Genomic DNA, 22056 nt, shown 5'->3' on the forward strand with positions numbered 1-22056 from the left:
CTGTAAAAAAAAAAAAAAAAGAGGCTGCTCACTTTCATGTGCAAACTTACCGTATTCGTCCCTATTTTGTCTGTGTCCAGAGGGGGGGACGTGTGAAGTCATCGCCGCACACAGATGCTGCAACAAAAATCGCATCGAGGAGCGATCGCAGACCGTCAAGTGCTCGTGTCTGCCAGGGAAGGTGGCGGGAACCACGAGAAACAGACCTTCATGTGTTGACGGTGAGCAGATGTTTTATATTCCGTGAGCTGAAGGAAAGGCCGCCGGGCTAATCTGACAAGATATATGGAGTAAAAGTCCTGATAAGAAAAACTCTACCTGGGATTAAATCATATCCAATTTCAGCAGGCAGACAGCCGCTAGACACTATCAGCGGCTTTTTGCTCAAATGGTGGACAGCCTCTGAATAGATCGTGGAAAGGACTAGAATTATGCAAATTTTCTGATTGGCTGAAGCCACAAAAGCTTTAAAGAAAGAAATCAAATCTGGAGCTTTAAGTGTATTTTTCAGAAATGGAAAAAGGAACTCTTTCTATGCCAGCTCTGACACCTTTTTTGTCTTTTGTCACATGCTATTTACCATTACCCTGTGTTTAAGGCAGTTTTGTTCAACTGACGGAGAAATAAAATCACTCACTCATTCCAGGAAAAAAGTTTCAATTTCCCTCTTAGAGGGAAACTTATGTGTTGATGTAAGTGTTTCTAAAATAGATTTTTGACCTCTATTGTACTCATCAGTACGTGTCTGTTTGTACACAACGCTCTCCTAATACAGATATTTACATTAGAAGCCCACTGCTTAAGCCCCGCCCAATGAAAACACTTAGTTTTTCTGGAGATGAAACTTGTTTTAGATTTCAGACGAGGGTTAACTTAATAACTCCAAAAAGTCAAGTGAGCTGGGTTTTCACATTAGCTGCGCTTAAACATGAATACAATCATTACAGACTTATATTCAGTCATGGGTTTCACCTCAAATCATATAGTTTGTCACATTAAATAGCAGCAAGTCCCGGATAGTGGTCGTGGCAAACTGCTTCTTGATTGTTTGGACTTTTGGTTTGAGCAATAACGACTCCCTGTTTCGCCTGCAGCTTCCATAGTAATTGGGAAATGGTGGTGCGAGATGGAGCCTTGCCTGGAGGGAGAGGAATGCAAAACGCTGCCTGACAACTCTGGCTGGATGTGCTACGCAGGGAACAAGATCAAAACGACAAGGGTGAGATAACTTCTTGGTTGCTGACAGGATGGCAGGCTAGACGTCATGAAAAATAGACTAAAATGCTTTTATTTGGTTAGCATTTAAATTCAATGACGCCTTCTTATGATGTTGTCTCTCTAGAACACTATACCATACACAACCTCGACCTACTGACACCTCAAGAGAACATGGAAGGAATCATGAAAATGTTTAGGTATGTGGAAATACATCATATCATAAAACACCTCACAGTGACTGGCATCAATGAATGTTCATGCTATTGATGACAAGTTTATTTAATTGATGTAGATCTCTTATTATTTTCATTCTATTTAGTGAGAAAACAAATGCAAAGCTGATGATGCTCTTAGTGAATGTTTTTCCGGCTATTCCAAAGGTCTGTGAATCAATCGCACAAGGGGCCAAAGTCACTTTAGTCAAGCCAAAAAATAAAAAAATAAAAAAATAAAAAAGTAAAGAATGCGTCTGATTTTGATATTGCATTTTCAGGCTGTAATCATCTTAATTATCTTTGTGTTTTATTGTTGACATCCATCATCTCTGTACCTTATCTTAACTTAAGACTGACATTTTTTACAGGTCAAAATATCAATATAAACATTAATCTGCTTAGATTTTCAGCCAACCATCCGGCAGTTACATAACTTGGCAGGACAGACGTGTTTTTTTTCTGTGTCTGTCCGTAAAGAAATCTTCAACATATATTATATTACAGCAAAACTTTCATTCATTTCATTCTCTTCTTCCTTCAATAGAAAAAGCTTTCAGGAGTTATGGTAAATGTGAAATCCTGCAGCAGCAGAATCAAGGTCTAGAAAGTGTAAATATAATTAAAATGTAGATCATTGTCGGCGAGACTAGGTTTGTCAGAGGGGAATTGGCTTCAACTAACACGAAAACTGAAGTGAAATCAATCGATAAGCGTTGAATGTTATTTTTCTCTATTTCAAAGTAAACTCAGGTTCGATCTGTCACGACTTTTATTCACAGATTTTCCACATTGTTGTACTTTGTCAGTGGCTTATCTATGGTGTGACCGCAGAAGCTGTCATCTTCAAACGTGGCTTATGGGTTTACAGACAAAACCACAGATAGAGAATATTTCATCTGCGTCCAACCACAAACTTGTCCTGTTATAGAAGTATATCACTTCCATCAGTATGCATTTAAATCATTTGGTTGTTTTATATATATATAAATTAGATATAATTAAATTAAATATTGAAAGGTTAGATTTGTTTTTTATTGAATAATTGAAGTAAATATTTTTTGTGTATTCATTTTCTTTTATACACACACACCTACATACACACACACCTACACACGCACACATGCAAACACACACACATTTAGAAAAAGTACTTTTTATATGTTAGAATTACAATATTAAACTCTTTTTGTAAAAAAAATATATTGTAAATATTCAGGAGCTTATTATACTATTATTTCAAATAAATGTACCAATTTAATTTACAAACAACTGAATTCAATGTTTTTTAATCAATATTTGAAATGTTCAATGCAGCCATTCAATATTCCAATGACACTTATACTTCCATAAAATGTGTTACTCTGGACGTTTGAAGGTGTATGTCGATCAGTGTGTGCAGTAAGAGATTTTCTCCACTTGCTCTTATAATTCATGATGTTCATTTAATTAATGTGTGTGTGTCTCTGTTTGTGATTCCAGCGCTGACGCCCCCCGAATGGATGGACCTGCAACAGCTTTTGGATTGAAGTGAAAAAAGTTTGAGCAACACAAAGCACTTGGTGTCCAGGTGGTCGACAGTAATAAATCTCAGTCCCGCCTGCAGGAACTTCATCATAACCTTGTAATGAAAATTCTTCTTTTTTTTTTAAAGCAATCCAAATGCTTTTGGATTAAAATCTGGAGTTCCGTTAAGACATCCCACAAATGATATCTGCAGACAGACTCTGCAGCATGAAATGAGAGCGGAATATAGAAAAGTGGACCTGGAAATAACTTGTGAATTCAATGACAGTCCTCAGGTTTTTCCTTTTTTTTTTCTTCCTTTCACGGACATCTCTGAAGGAAGAACGATGTACATATGTCTTCCGACATGAACTCCGTCTAGGCTGGTGGTGTAAGAACTCGTAGTTTGAATCCCTGAATGCATCACAGACCTTGAATCAGCCAAAGTAGACGACAAATGGAACAGAAGGACACGTTGTTGCTCGTCATTTGTGTGTTCAGTACTTGTCCGCCTACCTTCTGTCCCTGATGATGGTCACAGAACCAAATAAAGTGACATCGGTTGTTTTCAATACTTGAGATGCCTTATTTGTGTCAAATCAATGAGGAGATTTTTTTGTAATTATTCCATCTGTAAGTGTGCAGAACTGTCAATTAAATTGTTTCTTTTACTTTGTGTATTGGCTTCATTGTCACACTAGTTTGTTAATAAATGAAGAAAAACGTTCAGCATTCAAGATAATATTGTCATGGCAACTGAGACATGGAGCTTAGCTTGCATTGACTTTTTGTTACATCATAACGGATAGACACACAAACAAGTAGCACGAAAAAAAGAAAAGCTGTCAAAATGGGTATTTTCTTCCTTGTGATGGATCAATGAAAATTAACAAAAGCAACCGTACTTCATTCATTCTTGGAAAAGCACTCAGAGAGTGCTGACCTTTGCTTAGCCGCTCATTTACACCTCATTCCATTTTTTTCTAGCTTTTAAAATACCCCTGTATTATTTCTGCAACATGTTTTGGTTTTGAAGGTCACATCACCTGTTAATAGTGCTACAATTAAACTGACAAAAAGGTAATAAATAACAAGACTTTACGTCAATATTTGGCAGCAATGGCTTAAAAACTTTATTGAACTAACCCGTAATGCCACTTCAAATACTTTTTATATAAAGTCATTTTAGGATGGTTCAAAAATACCTTCACTACAACCTAACATTTAATTCTGAGTTACCAACATGTTAAGAAAGGAACTTACAGAGCACTTATATCTGCCAGGCCTCTCGTTTTTACTTGGGTTTTCATCTAAAGTCAAACTTTTTCAGTTTTTATCATTTTTAAGTGTTTGAAATATCATTAGTATCATTGGGAAAACGGGTGGCAGTAGCGTTCACGAATCACCCATTAGATGAATAATTCACACTCTTGACCGAGTAACATAACCTTAAATATTCCCTGGAACCACATGGTAATTCGTAACACCAACAAAACTGAATCATCTGCAACTCAGTCCACAAACATTTACTGAAAATGTTTGAGTTTTTTTGACAGACATCTACATGACCCTAGAAGGCCAAAAATTAAATTATTTTTGGATTAACCTTAGTCACTTTCAATAAAATATTTTTTTGTTGCGTTCAAGCAAAAGTTAGCGTCAGCCTTACAAACTAGAAATACACAGGGCCCATACCTGTGCGAAGGAGCTTATTTCACAGGACTTTATAATACTGTCGTTAAATCAAGTCATTCATGAGTCAAAAATTGTATAATTGTGGTGAAAATTATAGATGACCAAGAAATAAGCAAGACAGGTGGCCTGTAGCATCACTTAACATATGAACTCCTTGGCAGAAGAAAAATGCGTTCTAAGCCTTCAGCGTTCAAAAAAGTTCTGACTCTGTGAGACTGACTGAATTAAGGAAATAAAAAAAACAGACAAATAAATCTGACATTTTACAGGCTTGTGTGTCGTACCCACGGCTGATTCCCACACCCTCATATCCCTCGTGACTCTTCTGATTAGACGCTCTATAGGTCAATAACTGCCTGGAGTAGACCCTGGTAGGGAAGTGTTTATTGAAGCACTAAATGACTTTAAAAAAAATACAGAATATTAATAAGACTGTTTTCTCTAGTTAATACATACATTTTGTCTTCTTATCTAAAGCATTGTTCGATGGTTTGATGGATAACAGAACTAGATCGTAGCAGGTGATGATCATCCCTCGAGATCCAACCCTGCCCTCTGAACCCAAAGGTACCTAATAGATGATGTGGAGCTTTGTTTTTCCAAGATACCTGCGACGTATTCACCAGTTTTACCTGGAGGCAGAATCCTTTACCAGCAGCTGTAGTGCAGAGATAACAGAGTGTTTACATCAGCCTGGAGAAGGACAAAGCCGTGGACGGAGGGGGAACAAAAGCATCTCCTGTGTGTCTTCCTTGTTTGTACTGTCTAGTGAAACAAAGAAACTCGCTTTAAGTAAAAATCACGATTCTAACCTCTGCGACCGTCTGACGATGAAGCGTAGCGACAAATCTTTCCATCATTGTCAAGTGCTTTTTACCGGAGGGCTGTGGATGAGTAATGCCAGAATTAATTTGATCCAACGTTTGACAGACAGACTCGTGCAAGACACCTGGCATTATCTCACACTGTTGTGATGAGATTTCATTCCACTATTTTGGAAGTGATTTAATGTGACTCTAAGATTCATGGCAACAGAACGATGAAGACAAAGCGCTCATTTGGGAGATGTGTATGAGCTTAATGTCCGTGCACGGATGTGGAGTGTGAGTGGGGAAATCATTGATTCGACATCATATTTGTCATTTGCTATAAGTGAATATAAATGAGCTGCTCAACAAAAGGCAATCAAAGTTATAGGGGCGTGTATCCGTATCACCATACAGGGGCAACGATACTACTTATTTTGTTATACTGTATTCCCTGAGTACTCGACCACTGTTGCAGAATTTACAAACTGCACAACTCTTGACAAAGTCGTAACTACTTTCATTTTTGCAACCAAATTATTTACAAACATCAGCGGAGTCAACTCCATCTGGTCAAGGGAAAGGAGGCTACTTTCCGCAATTGTACGATTTTGTATCTTTGAATAACTTAATACAACGCGCAAAAAATAGACAAACCTCTGATTTAAAAGTTCATCTTAACCCCATGATGGATTAATCTCAAAATATGTTGTTCAGGGACACAACGAAGCCTTGGCCTTCACAGCAGACATAACAAGTTTGCAGATTTGAAGGCAATATTGATCACATACCCCAAACGGACTTATCAGTGTGTACCTAAAACAATCCCTTCAAACTCAAGGCAGCCATAAAAAAAAAAGCTTTTTCTTACTTATATTTGGGCCTTTTCAAAATAAATATAGTATGTGAGAAAAAATACAGTCATGATAATACACTTGTGTCTTAATAAACTAAAGAAAAATGTTAACATGTCAAATGGACATGTACCGACCCTCTCTACAACAACAAATCAATCTCCCATAATGCACTGCAACATTTGAAAGTCTAAATATATTGAAAATTAAAATTTTCTTTGGAGCAAAAACATTTGGTCCACTTAAAACCTTTTTTCTGCATTCATGAGGCTCTCGTGAGTTCAGGTTCAACTACAATGATTCATTTTTTTTTTTTAACTACTTTTATCAAATATATTATTTGAGAAAATCTATATTAAGTTATTTTATAATGGTATGATTAAACTATTTTTTTCATCTCTACATACTTTTGGCCATGGATTAAGTCATGGTATGTAATGTGGCCCCTGAGATGATTTAATTGATGCTTTGGAGGTTACAAAAGTCCTTTTTTTGACATCTCAAGAATTTTATTTAAAAATTGGATTGGTTTCGATCTTACCCGCTTTGAAGAGGAGCAGATGCTGATAGGATTGTTCAGGCAGGAAATTAATAATAAAAGTAAAGTTTGATAGGTGAATTTATAGAATAATTTAAATCTCTTTATGACAAAGAAAGCTGCCCATTTGTTTATTTTCTAACTTGTGGGGGGCGGGGGAGGGGGGGGCTGGTCCAATCAGCTGGACCTTCACATCCATCATTGTCTGTGAACGTGTAGTGTCAAAAAAGATAAAACGTAAATGTACTAATATTAAAGCACAACGAGCGCGAAATGTAGCAGGTTCACACCATCAAGAACTTTTACAGCGAAAATGAAAATCACACATAAAACCTCAAGTCACGGTATAGTAGTCATTCAACTAGTTTAAAGTTCATGTGTCAGCACAAGTTTTATGAAAATATTTTAGTACAAAAATATTAAGGTACCCAAACTACCCAGAGCTGCTTTAACAGGAAATAATATCAAAGGAAAGGTCAATAGGAAAAAAAAGTTATATTTGAGAAGTATAATGTGAAAAAATATATATTTTTGTGATTCCAGGGTTGGAAAGTTCTCAATCTATAGTTTGACACACTACTTTTACTATGACTGACAACATTTCATTTTGTTTTCAAGCTTTTCTTATTGGGAAATTTCAAGTTATATTTCCTGCCAACATGCAATTTCTAAGCTGACACGAGTAATATAAAAGCAAGCAGCTTCTTATCTCCAGAGTTTTGGGCAGCAGCTGTAGGCTCTGATGTCTCACATTAAACTGCGGAACATTGAGAAATAACACTCGACTGACGGTGATGTGTTCTGACTTTTTATGACGCATCGGGGACGTCCTGGGATTTAAGCGGCCTATGGGGTTTGTTCTGAAGATGGATTTCATTCAAAATACTCAAACGTTGCCGTCGTGCTCCGATGGCTGCGCTCGGAAGTTGCCGCTGTTTCCATGAATACCAACTTTGAGCAACAGGATATGGTGATAAGGTGCGTTAAGTGTGAAATGACTCCCATCATGATAAAATCCCTCCACACCAATAATTATCTGCTCGAGTGAAGATAAACGCTCCTGATGTCGTTCCGTTTCCACTGCAGAGGTTGAAATAAGAGATATTTGCGCTTGAAAGAGTCTGGAATGAGTCCACACAAAAGCCCACAACAAGTTAATAACTCGGGTTTGTTGTTCTTTTCAGCGCCTGCTTCCCAGAATTATCCAGTCTAATCACATCTTGTACGTGTGAATTGTCTCCAGTGGCTCCACATGATTTCAAAGTCAAGGTAGCGGGGCCCAAACTTGAGACTAATTAAAGGTGACATCAGGTGCCTCATGCTCCTTTTCCCACCTCCTCCTCGGGCTTTCATCTAAATGATTCATGTGGAGAACACCGGGCCCTCTCGAGCCGCAGCGTCCACACAAAGGAATAATAACGAGACACCCAAAGCAAACACAGATTTACAATGACAACGAAGCCGTGTCTGTAACCATCGCTTACGTTCACTCGTCGTCCATCCCAAGCTCTGAGTGTCTCAGACGTTCAAGCTGGAGCTTGTCAAGAAGGAAATGAAATCAGGAGGAAGTAAAATGTGTTTATGATGAAGTCCCGCTGTGTAATAAATGCCAAAGACAACAAACTGTTTGCTTTCCAGGTGAGCTAATTTGTCTGCGGTGCCGCCCACTGTGATGCTGATGTGACTGGCGGACAACGAAGGTGACATGTGCGAGTGGGGCGGATTTGATCGAGTTTCATTCAAAGTTTGGAGTTACCGCTTGATTGACGCCGGGTGACATTTTAGAGGCAAATGGCAGAAAGATGCAAAATCTAAACTAAAAGTATTGCTGTCATTTTAGACAGTGAGCTACACGGTTTTGAGGTAGTCTAACGCGAGATTGGATCCATGTTACTTTCGAAATCTCGCTTTTATTTTTTAAAATGACTGAGGGTTGTGGAAACATGCTATATAGATTTATTAAGACAAAATGTTGACATCATATGTCTAAAGTTATACAGACAAGATGCTACAAATCTGTATGGAAATAAAAAATGACTATAAATTAAATTCAAATATATATATATATATATATATATATATATATATATATATATATATACATATATGCCTTTACTGATCTTTTTCTCAGCTCTGCTGGAAGGTTTCTTGGGTAAATTATTTATCATTGTATATTTAAAATTGTATTGTATTGTAAAGTCGTTTGACTACAGTATAGGTTAAAAATTGTCTAAGTAAAGTTGTAAATTGTTTGATTATACTTAAAATAAATAAAATAAAATGAGTTTGAATATCTGGTAACACTTGAAATGTGTTTGATTATACAGTAGTTGGAAAATATTTTGCTTGCAGAAAATTGTATGATTTAAGTTGAAAATTGTTTGATTACAGTTAAAAATTGTTTAATTACAATCGAAAAATGTTTCATAACAATTGGAAATTGTTTAATTACAATTGAAAAATGTCTCATTATAGTGGAAAATTGTTTGATTATAGTAAACACTTGTTAGATTACAGTTGAAAAATGTTTCATTGTAGTTGAAAATAGTTTATAGTTATAGTTATGCATTTTTTGATTACAGATGGAAATGATTGAAAATGCTATGTTCTAGTTAAAAGAAAAGGTGTGGCACGTTGCTGCCATGGTTTAAAAATAAACCTGCAATTTATTTTTTGTTACAGGGATGGAAAGATCTGGGCAAAGAGGAGAGGAAAGTGGAAATAGATTCCTCCTATGGACTGTAGGCTTAATAAATGCTGAATACAGATATAGACTTGGATACTCTTTTCTAGGAATAAGTGGGGAGGGGATTTATCTCAGCTTGAGAACACCTGCCTTGAATTAAAGATGAGCTCCCTCTGCGTTTTGTCAAACTATTCTCAACAAAACAGGGTAAAGTAACTTCACACAGGGCAAAAATAGATTCTGATAAATAGCAGCAGCTTCTGGAGAAGTTGAACGTAGACAAGTTGTCGAAAAGCCTCAAGGCTGCGTCTAAAGCTTTTTATATCAATATTGTTGTGGCACAACAAGACTTAAAACTAACGTCAACAGAGTCGTCGTCGCCACAGTTGCTCACGAAATTAGAAGGAACATAAAACGCCCTCTTGAATGATCTTAATTGAAGAGTCTTCTGAAAGCCGCGGTCAGTAAGTAGTCGACTCTGGTTTGCGTCTTTGCTGATGTTTATTTCATATCTCCTCTTCTTGCTCCTCATGTTTGGCTTTGATCCAAACAAGAACTCACAGTAAATCACACTCAAGATGCTTTTTTGTGATTTTAGGAGATTATGCAGGATGTGTTCGCTGCTGCTGCTGTGGCCGAGGTCTGAATTGTGAGTCACCAATTCTGGAATGAGAAGGTCCGTTACACAGTGGAGCATCCTGGGTCGGCTCAGGTGCAGCAGTGAGATGGCAGGTACCCACCAAGTGAGCTCCACAAAGAGAACCATATAAGAGACTCATATATTATAATCACCTATATCATAAATGTTAACCTTCCAAAGAGCCTATTTTTTTTACGATACAATGCAAACAATAAACTAAAGATAACTAGCAACCCTAAAACAAATCCCAATGAAAAGTGTTATATTTTAGTGACTAGAAATTATTAGTATTTGATCTTTGTTGGCAAAATGAAATAAAAACACTATGGATTGAATGGATTAGTTAGATTGGTTAGCGCTGAAGCAACATGTTCTACAAGGATATTTTGAACCTTCAACCTCTTAACTCTTAACTAACTGAACAACAGACAACAACTGCTGCCACTTTCATCTGTGTTACACATGGAAGCATAAACAATGCATAAACACGTCTGACAACATTTATATTGTCTTCTTTCATTTTATCCATGAATGTGTAATCGTTCAATTTCCTTTTAATTAAGTGGCAAATGCAATCAGAGTTCGTGCATGAATCAAGAAAAAGCAAATGTGTGAATTCTCCGAGCCGTGACGGACCCGCATCGCTTTATTACTCTGACTTGCTTGTAGACCGCTGTAGCCTGCAGTGAAACACACATTGAAGAACGGGAGAAACAGCAGCAGCGAAGCAGTGTTTGTCTATATGTCGTTCCATTGTGTCGATATAATATAGATGAGAAAAGAGTTGTTAAAGCAGAACCGGACAGTGTTTCCATTATCAGGACTACTCGCTCCAGGACACTTTTTTCTATCAGTGAGCTACTGTTCTCCACAAGGGCCACAGCAGATGAAAGATGGCAAACATCGAGAAGAACATGATTAAAAATCAGCTGCAACTCTCTTTTTTTAAATGTCTTTCCCAGTTGGACCCAATTGTTCGCCTCTGACTCAAGCTAGCCCAGTTAGCGTTTCGCAAGCAAGTATAAAATCACATTTAAACAGTTTTTGTTTTTAGCTAATCAACTACTTAAAAAAGTAAGTAAATCATATAATAACATGTGTGAAATTGCCTGTAGGAGACCTTGGCTCCTGCAATGGTTTGCGTAGTATTATCTGTCTTAGAAAAAACCAGAAAGTTAAAGCATTATTAGGTTTTTATCCCAGATGTTATGAATAATTATAATTAATTTGGTTAAATATTTACTGAAAACCTTTAGTATTTATTTTATGATGGAACTTCTGGATGCAGAAATGTCCAAAATATTAGTCAAAAAGACCTAATAAGATTAGATTAGATAAAATATATTTTATTAATCCCTCTGCAGATCTCCTTTAGGAAATTAGGTTCGCAGTTTCAGTTTCATAAGAGGAGAAAAAGAGGTGCAAGTCGAATGACTAAGTGCAAGTATAAAGAACATAGATCAAAATAAATAACATATATCAAAAGGATAAAACTCAAAGAAAAAGAATACAATGATTAACATAGAATAGAATATCATAATTTTTTCACTCCACTCCTGTCCCCAAACTCAGAATCTAATAGCACGAGGAATGAATGAGTCCCTGAGTCTATTAGTTTTGCATCTGTTGAGGAGCATTCGTGCACTCCATCTGCTTCTCTGGTGGAACATGCAGAGTAGTTTCTTGTAGATAAAATAATCAATTACTGTAATTGATTGATAATTAAGTACTGTCCAGCCATACATCAAGGTACTGATGGACACTGGACATGGATTTTCCTGGACCACCCAAAGTCCAAGAACAGTGCCTTGGTCTTTGAGGTGTCAGCTAAAAGTGGTTCTTCTCACTCCAGTCCACAAAGTCACGTATCAGACTCCTGTCCTCGCTGTTGTCCCTGATGTAGACTGCACACTGAGGTGTAGACTTAAAAGTGGAGATTCAAATTAAAACTAAAACTCAAACATGATATACAAAATGTCAAAGAATAGTTTTGATCATTGAATATCAACAAATAGAAAGAAAAAATATCTTAACAAATTAGTTTAACACTAGCTCATATTACTCTGCTTGTATCAGAGGCTGATTTCCACACTAAAACCTTCATAAGAGGTTGACAAATAAGCTGGAATTCTCTTTGCGGAGGTTAAAGGTGACATATTTTCAAGAACTGACGTCCAGTTGCTTTATTTAAACACTCTAATTAGGTTCAGTTATAACGGTTTTCTTCCTATTCATCTCCTCGTGGATTAAACATTCCTTGAGAGCCAGAACACAAGTTCACACCCTTCCTTAGTATACACATCATAAAAGTGTTTTTCATCTCAAAATCTATGCTCATTAAATGATAACATTTATATTGAATTTAAGTGAAGTTGACTTAATTTACCAAGCAAGCTCACGTTTATAATTTTAATATGCATGTTCAAAACACATTGTTTTTTTAAATAATGAATATGTCCATGTTGATCATCCAGATGAATTTGAGTCTGACAGTTTAGACAAATGTTTGCTTTATGCTCAGGGTCCTGAATGTGCCAGAACACATAATCTAGCTTCATTTTCCGAGACAGTGCCTTTAAAGACATCATCACTCACAAGAACAAAACAACAGCCTTGCAGATAAAAATAACAGCATAATTATGTTCTAGAAAAAATAAGTTATCCTCATTTTAAATGGAAATCGCTTAGAGCATGCACAGGGAGGTTTTTCAGGTTCAATTCTAAACACTTGCAAGGTTGAGTACAAACCTTGGTTGCTCCCGGCAGAGACCTTGAATATCATATAGACGTTATTCGATAAGTTAGTTTTCCATAAAAAACAACAGTTTCAACAAATGTCAATTATTTGCACAGTTTCAATGTAGTAGGTGTTGATTGTCATAGATCATACATTTGTAGAATACCCTCCATTAGAACACAATTAAGATGCTTTTTTCTCTCTCCTCTTTTGTTTACCATCCTTTATCAATACTCTGTTCTTCACATGAGGTTTTGTCAGTATGTGTTTTTCCCTTTTATTTTAAATATACCTCAATAAAAGTATATACAGTATAAATATATTGTAACTGGGCCATTCTGTATTTTAGTGACAAGCGGGGCAAACTATTGGTCTCTCTTCTTGTTATCATTGTTGTGCTAAAGGAAGTATTTTTTTGGCCTTGCTTTGGCCTTTTTTTTTCTCTTTTCCGAAACGTGTAACATGCAATAGAAGCTATAAAAAATATTATTGTGAGTAAAGTAAGTGCTAGCCTAGCAAGTCAGTTGTAACTGCAGTAATTGTAAGGAAAATACAACCCTTTAACGTGATATAAAAAAATATATATAATTACTTCGAACTGAGATTTTAAGTTGCCTTTGGAATTACACTAGTGAATTCTATAATTCTAAAATAAACAAAATAGAAATGAATGATATCAATGTATGCCCGAGATGTGATGCAATTTGAAGGTCATTGCGTCTTTTATAATGTGAATCTCTGAGGGGAAAAACACACAACTCATTTGACAAAAATAAACTTTATTAATAATATGTTATTTCAACCAATAGAATATGGATTTTTACATTATGTTTATACCCCCAAAATACAAAAGAATCAAACTCGGCTGGAAAACCTTTTTAGCAGCACAACAGAGCGACATGCTAGTCAGAGGTGAATTCAAAGCCATTATCGACACAGCATGTGGCTTTTGCGTGCCTTAGATCTGAAGATGTGCAGCCTCTGTGTTTGTTTCATAACGAACAGTCTCTTCGTTTCATTATTCAAGGTAAAAGTCTGGTTGAACCTTTGAGATAAAAGTGAGCAATCAGATCTGGTCTGCTGCAAAAAAAATGATTCATATGTAGAGGATGAAGCGGTGAAAATGAAGGAAATCTCAATTTTTTATTTATTATCTTTGCTAGTTGCTTAAAGGCAGATGAGCCCCAGTGTTCCCATCATCACTGTGAGCAGAGTCTCCTCCACAGGAGCACTAGGTTTACAGAGACAAACAAAAGCAGGATGTAAACACTCACCACAGTGAAGATGCCCCTCTCCCCGTCTCTCTCCTCTTTCTCCACACGATTAGCATTTCAAACGCCGTTTGTTTTGCATCAGGACTCCATGCGTGCCATCACAGCCTTGCAGGTGGTGGCCTGTCTGTCCGACCGGCAGAGTCGGAAAAACAAGCCTTGCAGTGTGTGTGTGTGTGTGTGTGTGTGTGTGTGTGTGTGTGTGTGTGTGTGTGTGTGTGTGTGTGTGAGCATGCATCTGGTTTGTAAGTCCACAAGGATCTGACCCCTTTACAAAACCTAACGCAAGTTTCCAAGACAACGTTGTCAACATGATCATAAACTTCTCAGCGTTAGTGGTTTCATGCTTTGACGACTGAAGCCTCAAATATCCACAAAATCTAAGCCAGCAGGACCTCCAAAAACTTTTCCTCCCGACATGCTCGGAATAGCAAGCAGGGGGGAAAATTGAGAGAGACTTTTCTATTTTAGCAGAATATTTGGATCGGTACAGAGTGCTGCATTGGTTTATCTTAACTCAATTGCTAATAGATTGTCAGAGCCCGCGGGATGAACCCCCAACTATAATAGTGTTCAAGACAAGGGGAATTGAAATAATGAGTTCTTGCAGTGCAAAGCTCATCCAGGAGATAGGCTATCTAATTAAATCTTTTTTGGCTGTATGGGACGAGCGGTTCACCGTCTTGGGAGTTGGCAGGCAGCTGAGGTGACTCCTGCAGTATTAAGCTGTGTAACGATCAGTCCGGCTATCGCGCCACCTGAGAACATAAAAGAGAAGATCAGAAAGGGAAATAAACATTTGAAAACATGGATCGTATGAATCACAGTCCAGCAAATGGGTGCATTGTTGGAGTTTATTTTAAATTTAAACCATTGTTTTGAAACGTTCCAGTCTTTGTTTATTACAGTAAAGCCTGGTTCCGCATGTCTTTTTTGTTGCCTGTGAAAGGAAGATTGAGCATGTTTCTTTCTTGCCTCCCCCATTGTTAGAACAGTGTAATAACATAACCAGAGGCATCCAACCCGCGATGTGATATTCTGCTCTCCTCAATTTGAAAGCCGAGCAAGAAATAAGAATGAGGTCAAATGTTTTAATTCATAAGGCTTTTTATATAGTTTTAATAGAATGGATACATATTAAATTCAAAATCACAATGAAACCACAAAATATTAAACACAAACCAAATTTGTATCAAATAGCAGCTGAAAAACCCCACAGACTGTGACCAAGTCAAAAAATAAATTGTTGTGAAAACTGAAGCGTCTCGAGCCCAGCCGCCGTAATCCAAACAGCGTTTGTTGGGTAAGATTAAAAAGCATTAATGACGGAAATGAATGAAATCTCCTCACTGCTGCTTTAAAGAAATTTGCTGCAGGTGGTGACCAGTCAGGGTGAATGAGACTCTTTAAAATAACAACTGGAGCACTCCAATTATGATAATCATCAAAGATAATATGAAAAACAGTTGTTAAAACACACAATTAAATCTAATATATAACCATAATATAAGCAAAACTACTTTAAATACATTTCAGTCCATGTAACTCTATGTGTGTGATTTTTCAGAATTTGTCTTTCACGGTGTGTCAGTGTGTTTGTGTGTGTGTCAGTTGTGTCGAGTGTCTTGATATGGGAGTAAAGTAATTTCACGCGGTATGCAGAGAGGAGTCTAAAGCATGTGCCATTCTGATTTCAACAGAGACGTAATTGAAAATGAACCTCACGAGAACGTGCACCCATTAGATGTGTTATATAATATTTATTCAAATGAAGGACCAACTGATTGAAAATTGAAAAAGAAAAGCGGTTTTGTTTCATTTATTCAGAATCATATTAGCTAATGAAATTTTAAAAAATGTCAAAAGCATTTTGAACGTGGGTTTCCTTTTTGCAAACCATAAACCCTACTGGAACTAATGCAGCTAGTCTGCAGGAGGTCTAGCACCCATGCAGCTGCTATTTAAACTCCCTGGTTCCAGTCCGTCATGTTAAACTCATTGTTTTTCTTTCTGCTTACACTGTTTTACGGCTTTTTCTTTTTGGTTATTCTTTCTTTTATCTATCTGTATTTTTTGCTCTGCTCTGTCTTTGTCTTTTTCAGATTTTCTGCCCTGAATATTCATTTTTTAGTGTTTTTCTCCTGGTTCGGCAATTACTTTTGTTCTGGCTTTTTTTCTAATTTTTATGTACAGTTTTGTGCTTGACTGTTTTCAAGAAGCGCCTTGCTGCTGACCGAAAGTCTTCCTCCATGGATTCTCCAAACTCCAGCTCACAACAAGATAGTGATCAGAGGACAGTTCTGCCCCGTCTCTTCACCCGGGTGTCCAGAACATACCACCTCAAGTCAGATGATACGATTACAAAATCGATCATTGACCTGCGGCTTACACTTATGAGCCTCCTTATGTTCGAACATGGTGTATTAAAAAATAACTCTTTGATTAAAAAGAGAAAAAAGTTGTTTAAACACCATCTCGGCAGTGTTTACCAGGAGTGTGTATTGCAAGAGGTAGTATTCGTATCTCAATACAGGTCCACCGATAAGATATATTTGTTGAATTTCCCAAATACTTGAGTCTGGCGTTTTTGCAGACCATATGCTCTTGCATGTAGCCAAAGCTTTACAATCTGCTGGTGTGTAGTGTATCCTCTCATCCTCAGTCATTGTTAAAATCTCATAGGGTAGCATTGTTATTTTAAAAGGTAATGACTGCTGCCATCTAGAGGCCTGATGTTTAATTGCAACACAAACATTATCAAACGCCATGAATATGTGCATGTTTGTTGTAAATTAAGAAAATATTTATATATATTATTTTATAAACACTATACACAAAAATAAACCATAAAATGAATATGATAAAAATAAAATATAAATTAAAAGACAAAGATAACATTTTCTAATTTATTAGGAAAACGTTATTGCTTTAACACAAACACACATACACACTTTAACACACAAGTATATACACACTTTAACACAAACACACGTACACACTTTAACACAAACACACGTACACACTTTAACACAAACACACATACACACAGGTACATACAGTGGATTGTTTTGTTTTTTCAATTTCATCTTTGTTTTATTTTGTTCTCTCACCTCCTGGTTCTATCCTTTCTCACTGCCCCGCCCCAAGTCTACTTACGACAAACAGCTGGACATCATGAGCAATGAAGATCACCTACTTTAACTTTTAGAGACCGAGCGGGATTATGTCGTGACGCTGGAGTTTCTATCGGTGAGTGAACATCGACGACAAAAAACATTGTCTGAGGAGTCATGAGAAACATGTAAACCAAACGTGATTGTAAACGGTTGGAATGTTAGTGTACACATGATACAACAGATTACCAGATCGCACTTGTCTCTAGTGTCTCAAGAGCAGATGTTACATATTAGCTGTTATTGCTCTACTGACGACAGCTGGGTGATCAAACGTGTTAGCGTTTGTCACTGTAAAAACATCGCCCCGTCGGGCGTCTATAAGAAAATAATTTATGGGAAAGAAACATTTCTAAATGTGGCGCTGTTTCCTTTGGCCGTCAGATTTAATTACATGGGTTTTAATGTCCCGTATTAGTTTACAGCTTATTCCATGTTTGTCCTCTTGGCCCCATCATTCAGCAGATTATGGAATTACTGTTTCTGAGCCCACTGTGCCGCTTGGAGAACAGAGTGGGCTGATATGGCCAATGGGAGGAGTGATTATGTTTGATCGTGGAACCAAAGCGGGGGCTTAGAAGTGTAAGGATGATGAGTCTTACTGTCTGTTGGCATCTTTTACACATGACTTAAGAACAAAAAAAGAGGCAGAATCGCCGGTTGACTGTGCGTTAACACCATGAGGTCAGCATTAGTAACAATGCAAACAGAAAAACTTATCAGATGTCACTAAGGTTGTGATTTATCCATCTATATTCCACATTTTCTTTTCAGTGTATCTTCATAAATGAAGGGTGGAATCGTTTATTTAATCTCCACTACAGATAATTGCAGGACCAAAGAATAATTTATTCATATATGACCAGCTGTGTTGGTGCTAACCTTGTGCTTTCAAAAAGTGAGAAAATATCAAAACTGTCAATTAAAGTTGTAAATAATATTTGAATTACATTGTAGATATAAATCCGACCTATTCTGAGCAAAGTTTACGAATTTTACGAAAGTTAGCATTTTTATGTATTTAGCATCAAACTAAACCCGTAACACATGGATGGTTAATTTATTCATTCATTTTCCATGACCCAACTTTATACACATTATCATTTTCTTTATCTTCATGTTTAAAATGGAGAGTATTTTGTCTGTTACTGGTTGGTATAATGGACCCGTATGAGGTCAGAGCAGAACATGAAGAAAATGTTTCAGATATCTTACTAATACATTTTTATTTATTATTGTATTTAATTCAATTCAATTCAATTGTATTCAATTCAATTTTATTTAAAGTGTCTTATTAAAACAAAGTTATCTCAAGACACTATACAGTCGAAGTAAGACTATAGTTGATTAAAGAAAAATAGATCCCAGCAATTCAACCCATTTAATTTACTCCTTAAGTAACTTCCTTAAGCCTCCCGTCACTCTTCATTTTCCGCGTACACCCCAGTTTCTTGCAGATCAAAACGGACGCACACAGGACTGAGATCAGCCTCTTGACCAATTGGCAACACAAGGTTTTTTTTCCTTCTGCCTTTTTTACTTTTTTTCATCCTTGTTGTGAATATTTCCTGCACCTCAAAATAATTTGAGTAAATATTGAGAACATCTTTAAAGAACCAAAAGAGTTCATGTGTTTTCATTATTTCTTCTCCGTTATTCCTTGTTAAATGTGTTGGGGTTTGTTGTTTTTTAGCTTTGTGGCCCCTCACAACACACAGTATTTAATGTGGCCCCTGAGGAAATTGTATAAACGCCTAGTATAAAGGATCATTTTTATTGGGATTTAAAGCTAAGGAGGGATTTTTTTGTGTGGGTCATCCACATTACTTTATTGTTGGCTCACCTTGGTGGTCTTTATTTTGTTCCCAGAGATACAGGACCAGCCAGTCAGGTCAGGAAGGACCCGGCAATCTTCCCCCTCCAGACAAGGTTTCATTTTACACCACCACTTCTGTCGCACGATGGAGGCTTCAGAGAAATAGTACACAAATCCAGTTGTTGACATTTTGGGGGGGCGTCCCGACTGTCGTGTGAGGGAGCAAAGTGGTGTCATTTACCTTCCACACAAGAGGGCCGCGCCTTGGTCGTTCCAGCCACCTGTCCAGGGAAGCAGGAGCACTTGACCGTTTGAGAGCGTTCTTCAATTTTGTTCCTGTTGCAGCAGCGATGTGCAGCCACCACTTCACAGGTGCCCGTCCTCTCCTGGGTCGAGCCTGAGGATGGAGGTTCACAGACACACCTGTATACTGAGACTGCCCGACGACTGGGATGTATTTGTATTGAACTCTCTCGATACGTTTTAGGAGCTAGAGCTCCACCTGCTGGAGGAAACACGTCATCGTATTCAATTGTAAAAACTATATTCGGAAAAAGAGCACATATGTAATAAAGAAGCGACTGGACTAGGTTTATTTGGGAATGAACTGAAAGAAAAACGACATTTAATTTAAGAGAATTAAAACACAATTTCATTTTATAATTTGCTGTTTTTTCAGGCTTTACTCTTTTAACTCACCCACGTTTAGAATTAAAAAACATCAGGAATAAAAGTGTTTTCGTATAGAACGTTTGCTATGAATTAAGTTTGGTTGATTGGGCGTGGAAGGGAAAAGAGGAAATGTAGACTAGAGGACACAAAAAGAACATAAGGAGGGAGGGCTTAAGAGACCGAGGAGGTCGAGCCACAGCTGACCCCTGAGGGGAAGACAATGAATATTAAGAGAAGGAAGGAGTTTTGTTCAATCGATCAAGAATACACTATTCATGTGTATTTAAAAAATGTTTTAAAACATATTTCTACACAAGATCTAAAACTATACAGTTGCATGTGTATTTTAAAGAAAATCATAAGAATATGTTTACAAAACATTCAGTGTGAGTTTTATAAAAATAATTTATGGATACTTTTGCTTGTATGAAAATAGTCTGGGATATTGAATAACAAATCTAATTTTGATTTTGTGGCATGATAATATCACCTTTATGAAAATAGTTTGATCAAATGTAATGCTATTTATTAAAAGTTGGATGTGTCCCTGGATATAAATAATTAGTTTACACTTAAATAATGTCACTTTATTTTATTTATTCATCAAACTCTGTTTTGTCATGACATTTAAAAAGGAAAGACTCATCCAAAAATATAAAAACAATAATGTTTATTTTCTTTTGTAGCTTTTGTTGATCCAAATGTTCTCTCGCATTGGACCGTTATACATCTGTTTTAAAATGTTGAAATAAATTGTGTAACACTTCAAATACACTCCGGTGTGGTTTACCAACGGGGGGAGTTTGAAACAGGAGACCAAGAGATCGAGTGGTTTGGTGTTTGTTTTTCATCATCTACAAAGAGCAGTCTCAGGAGAAGAATATTTTCTATAATCGATAACGGTAACAGACGTACTGTATATAATAATCGTAGATTTCGATAAGAAACATCTTTGCTCCAATAATTCTCTTCTGTGAGATGATGATATTAGTATCTTGTTACTGAAACTGCTCCCCATGAGACCTGATGACCAGCAGCCCTAATGAGTCCCTGTGTGGGTCTGGGGGTCCTGATCTCCTCACCTGTCTTGACTCTTGAGCTTTGGTTGCCACTGGACACTCGCTGGCTGCAGACACTCACCATGCAGAGAAGCAGGAGAGCCCCGACCAACAGTTGCACCAGAGAGACATTCATCCTCTTCCAACCTGTTTAAAAACATTGTCAAAATGAGCATTTTTTTTTGTTGTTGTTCTGTGTGACCCTAAATACTCCTGATGTCTTTTGATGTGTTATTTATGAGATCATTCCGTCTCTTTGGTCAACGATGACTCTCGCATCCAACTCCGAGTCACACAAATGCCAGTACTTGCCTGCTCACTACAAGACAGCATCGTGTGAATCAGCAGCTCAGAGCGAAAACTCAAGTTGTTTTCTTCACGGTTCACGGACAAACTGGAGCAGTGAGTCAGGCATGAGGCGGAGAACACACAACGCTCATGTGGAGGCTTTAAAAAGTGGATTTCTGTCACATTTTAGGAAAATCAGTATTTCTAATATCAACCCAAATATTAAATAACTTTAATATTGACAAGATATGACGAGATAAGATATATAAAAACAAAGGAAAGCAATATCTATCAACAAAAAAAAAGAATATATTACTAAATTAATACACAATATTGAAATATTCAATGGAAATACACAAAAGTAAAAACGCAGCATACTTTTTATGTTAGCAAATGTAGCTAGCATGTTTACGCCCCATACAAAATAAGTCTTACTTACTTTTACTGCTCAAAAAAAGTAGGCAAAAGTACCCGATAAAGCCTCCATAAATGACGGCGGAAACATCCTGCATTTCGGAAAAATGTGTGGCAGATGATTTCTGGTATTTGAGTGTTTTTCTCTTGAACAGAAACAAGAAGTGAAGTGACAGTGGCGGCAGGTGATGAGGAGACTCCACACATCAGCTCTTCTCCCCAGAGATCAGGCTCCAGATGAAGGCGGTCATCAGTCAGCTCAACTCCAGTCAGGAAAATTAAAACTTAATCGACACACAGACCATCTGTCCCTCCGACAAGGACCGGCCACTTTCATTAGCACTTTAAGAAGCTTAGCCTGTTTACATCCTGTCACTCTGTTGTGGAGGACACAAAGCAGCATCTTTTTTTGTAGGTCAACGGTTGGAAACCATACAGATATCAATGATCATTGTATTGTGCAGAGTTGGCT

The 22056-nt window shown here is 37.1% G+C and overlaps 2 protein-coding genes across 2 annotated transcripts in view; one reads left to right on the forward strand and one right to left on the reverse strand.

The window, feature by feature from the left end:
- Positions 1-3607, forward strand: part of LOC148059867 (chemokine-like protein TAFA-1) — a 39598-nt gene extending 35991 nt beyond the window's left edge. The window contains exons 3-6 of the mRNA XM_087781299.1: positions 81-221; positions 1095-1219; positions 1343-1415; positions 2913-3607. Coding sequence (XP_087637425.1) covers positions 81-221; positions 1095-1219; positions 1343-1375 — 299 coding nt within the window. The 3' untranslated portion in view covers positions 1376-1415; positions 2913-3607. The remainder of the gene's footprint in view (positions 1-80; positions 222-1094; positions 1220-1342; positions 1416-2912) is intronic.
- An 11071-nt stretch (positions 3608-14678) lies between these two features.
- On the reverse strand, positions 14679-21682 carry LOC148059868 (chemokine-like protein TAFA-4). Its single transcript, XM_087781325.1, has 4 exons — positions 21616-21682; positions 19394-19549; positions 19180-19304; positions 14679-14921 (listed from the first exon to the last, which is right to left on the reverse strand). Exons 1-4 carry the CDS (start codon positions 21680-21682, stop codon positions 14910-14912), a joined length of 360 nt encoding a protein of 119 aa, XP_087637451.1. The 3' UTR covers positions 14679-14909.
- Positions 21683-22056: the final 374 nt, after the last annotated feature.

The sequence above is a fragment of the Callionymus lyra genome, chromosome 19 (genome assembly GCF_982586985.1).
Source record: "Callionymus lyra chromosome 19, fCalLyr1.hap1.1, whole genome shotgun sequence".
Taxonomy (NCBI): domain Eukaryota; kingdom Metazoa; phylum Chordata; class Actinopteri; order Syngnathiformes; family Callionymidae; genus Callionymus; species Callionymus lyra.

What these genes read in the sequence shown, in the direction of transcription:
- LOC148059868 (XM_087781325.1), bottom strand. Translation starts at nt 21,682, where the DNA reads ATGCAGGATGTTTCCGCCGTCATTTATGGAGGCTTTATCGGGTACTTT. An exon ending in TTGCCTACTTTTTTTGAGCA is followed by an intron (nt 19,550 to 21,615) that starts GTAAAAGTAAGT and finishes CTCCATCCTCAG; the next exon opens with GCTCGACCCAGGAGAGGACG. An exon ending in GCGGCCCTCTTGTGTGGAAG is followed by an intron (nt 19,305 to 19,393) that starts GTAAATGACACC and finishes ATTTCTCTGAAG; the next exon opens with CCTCCATCGTGCGACAGAAG.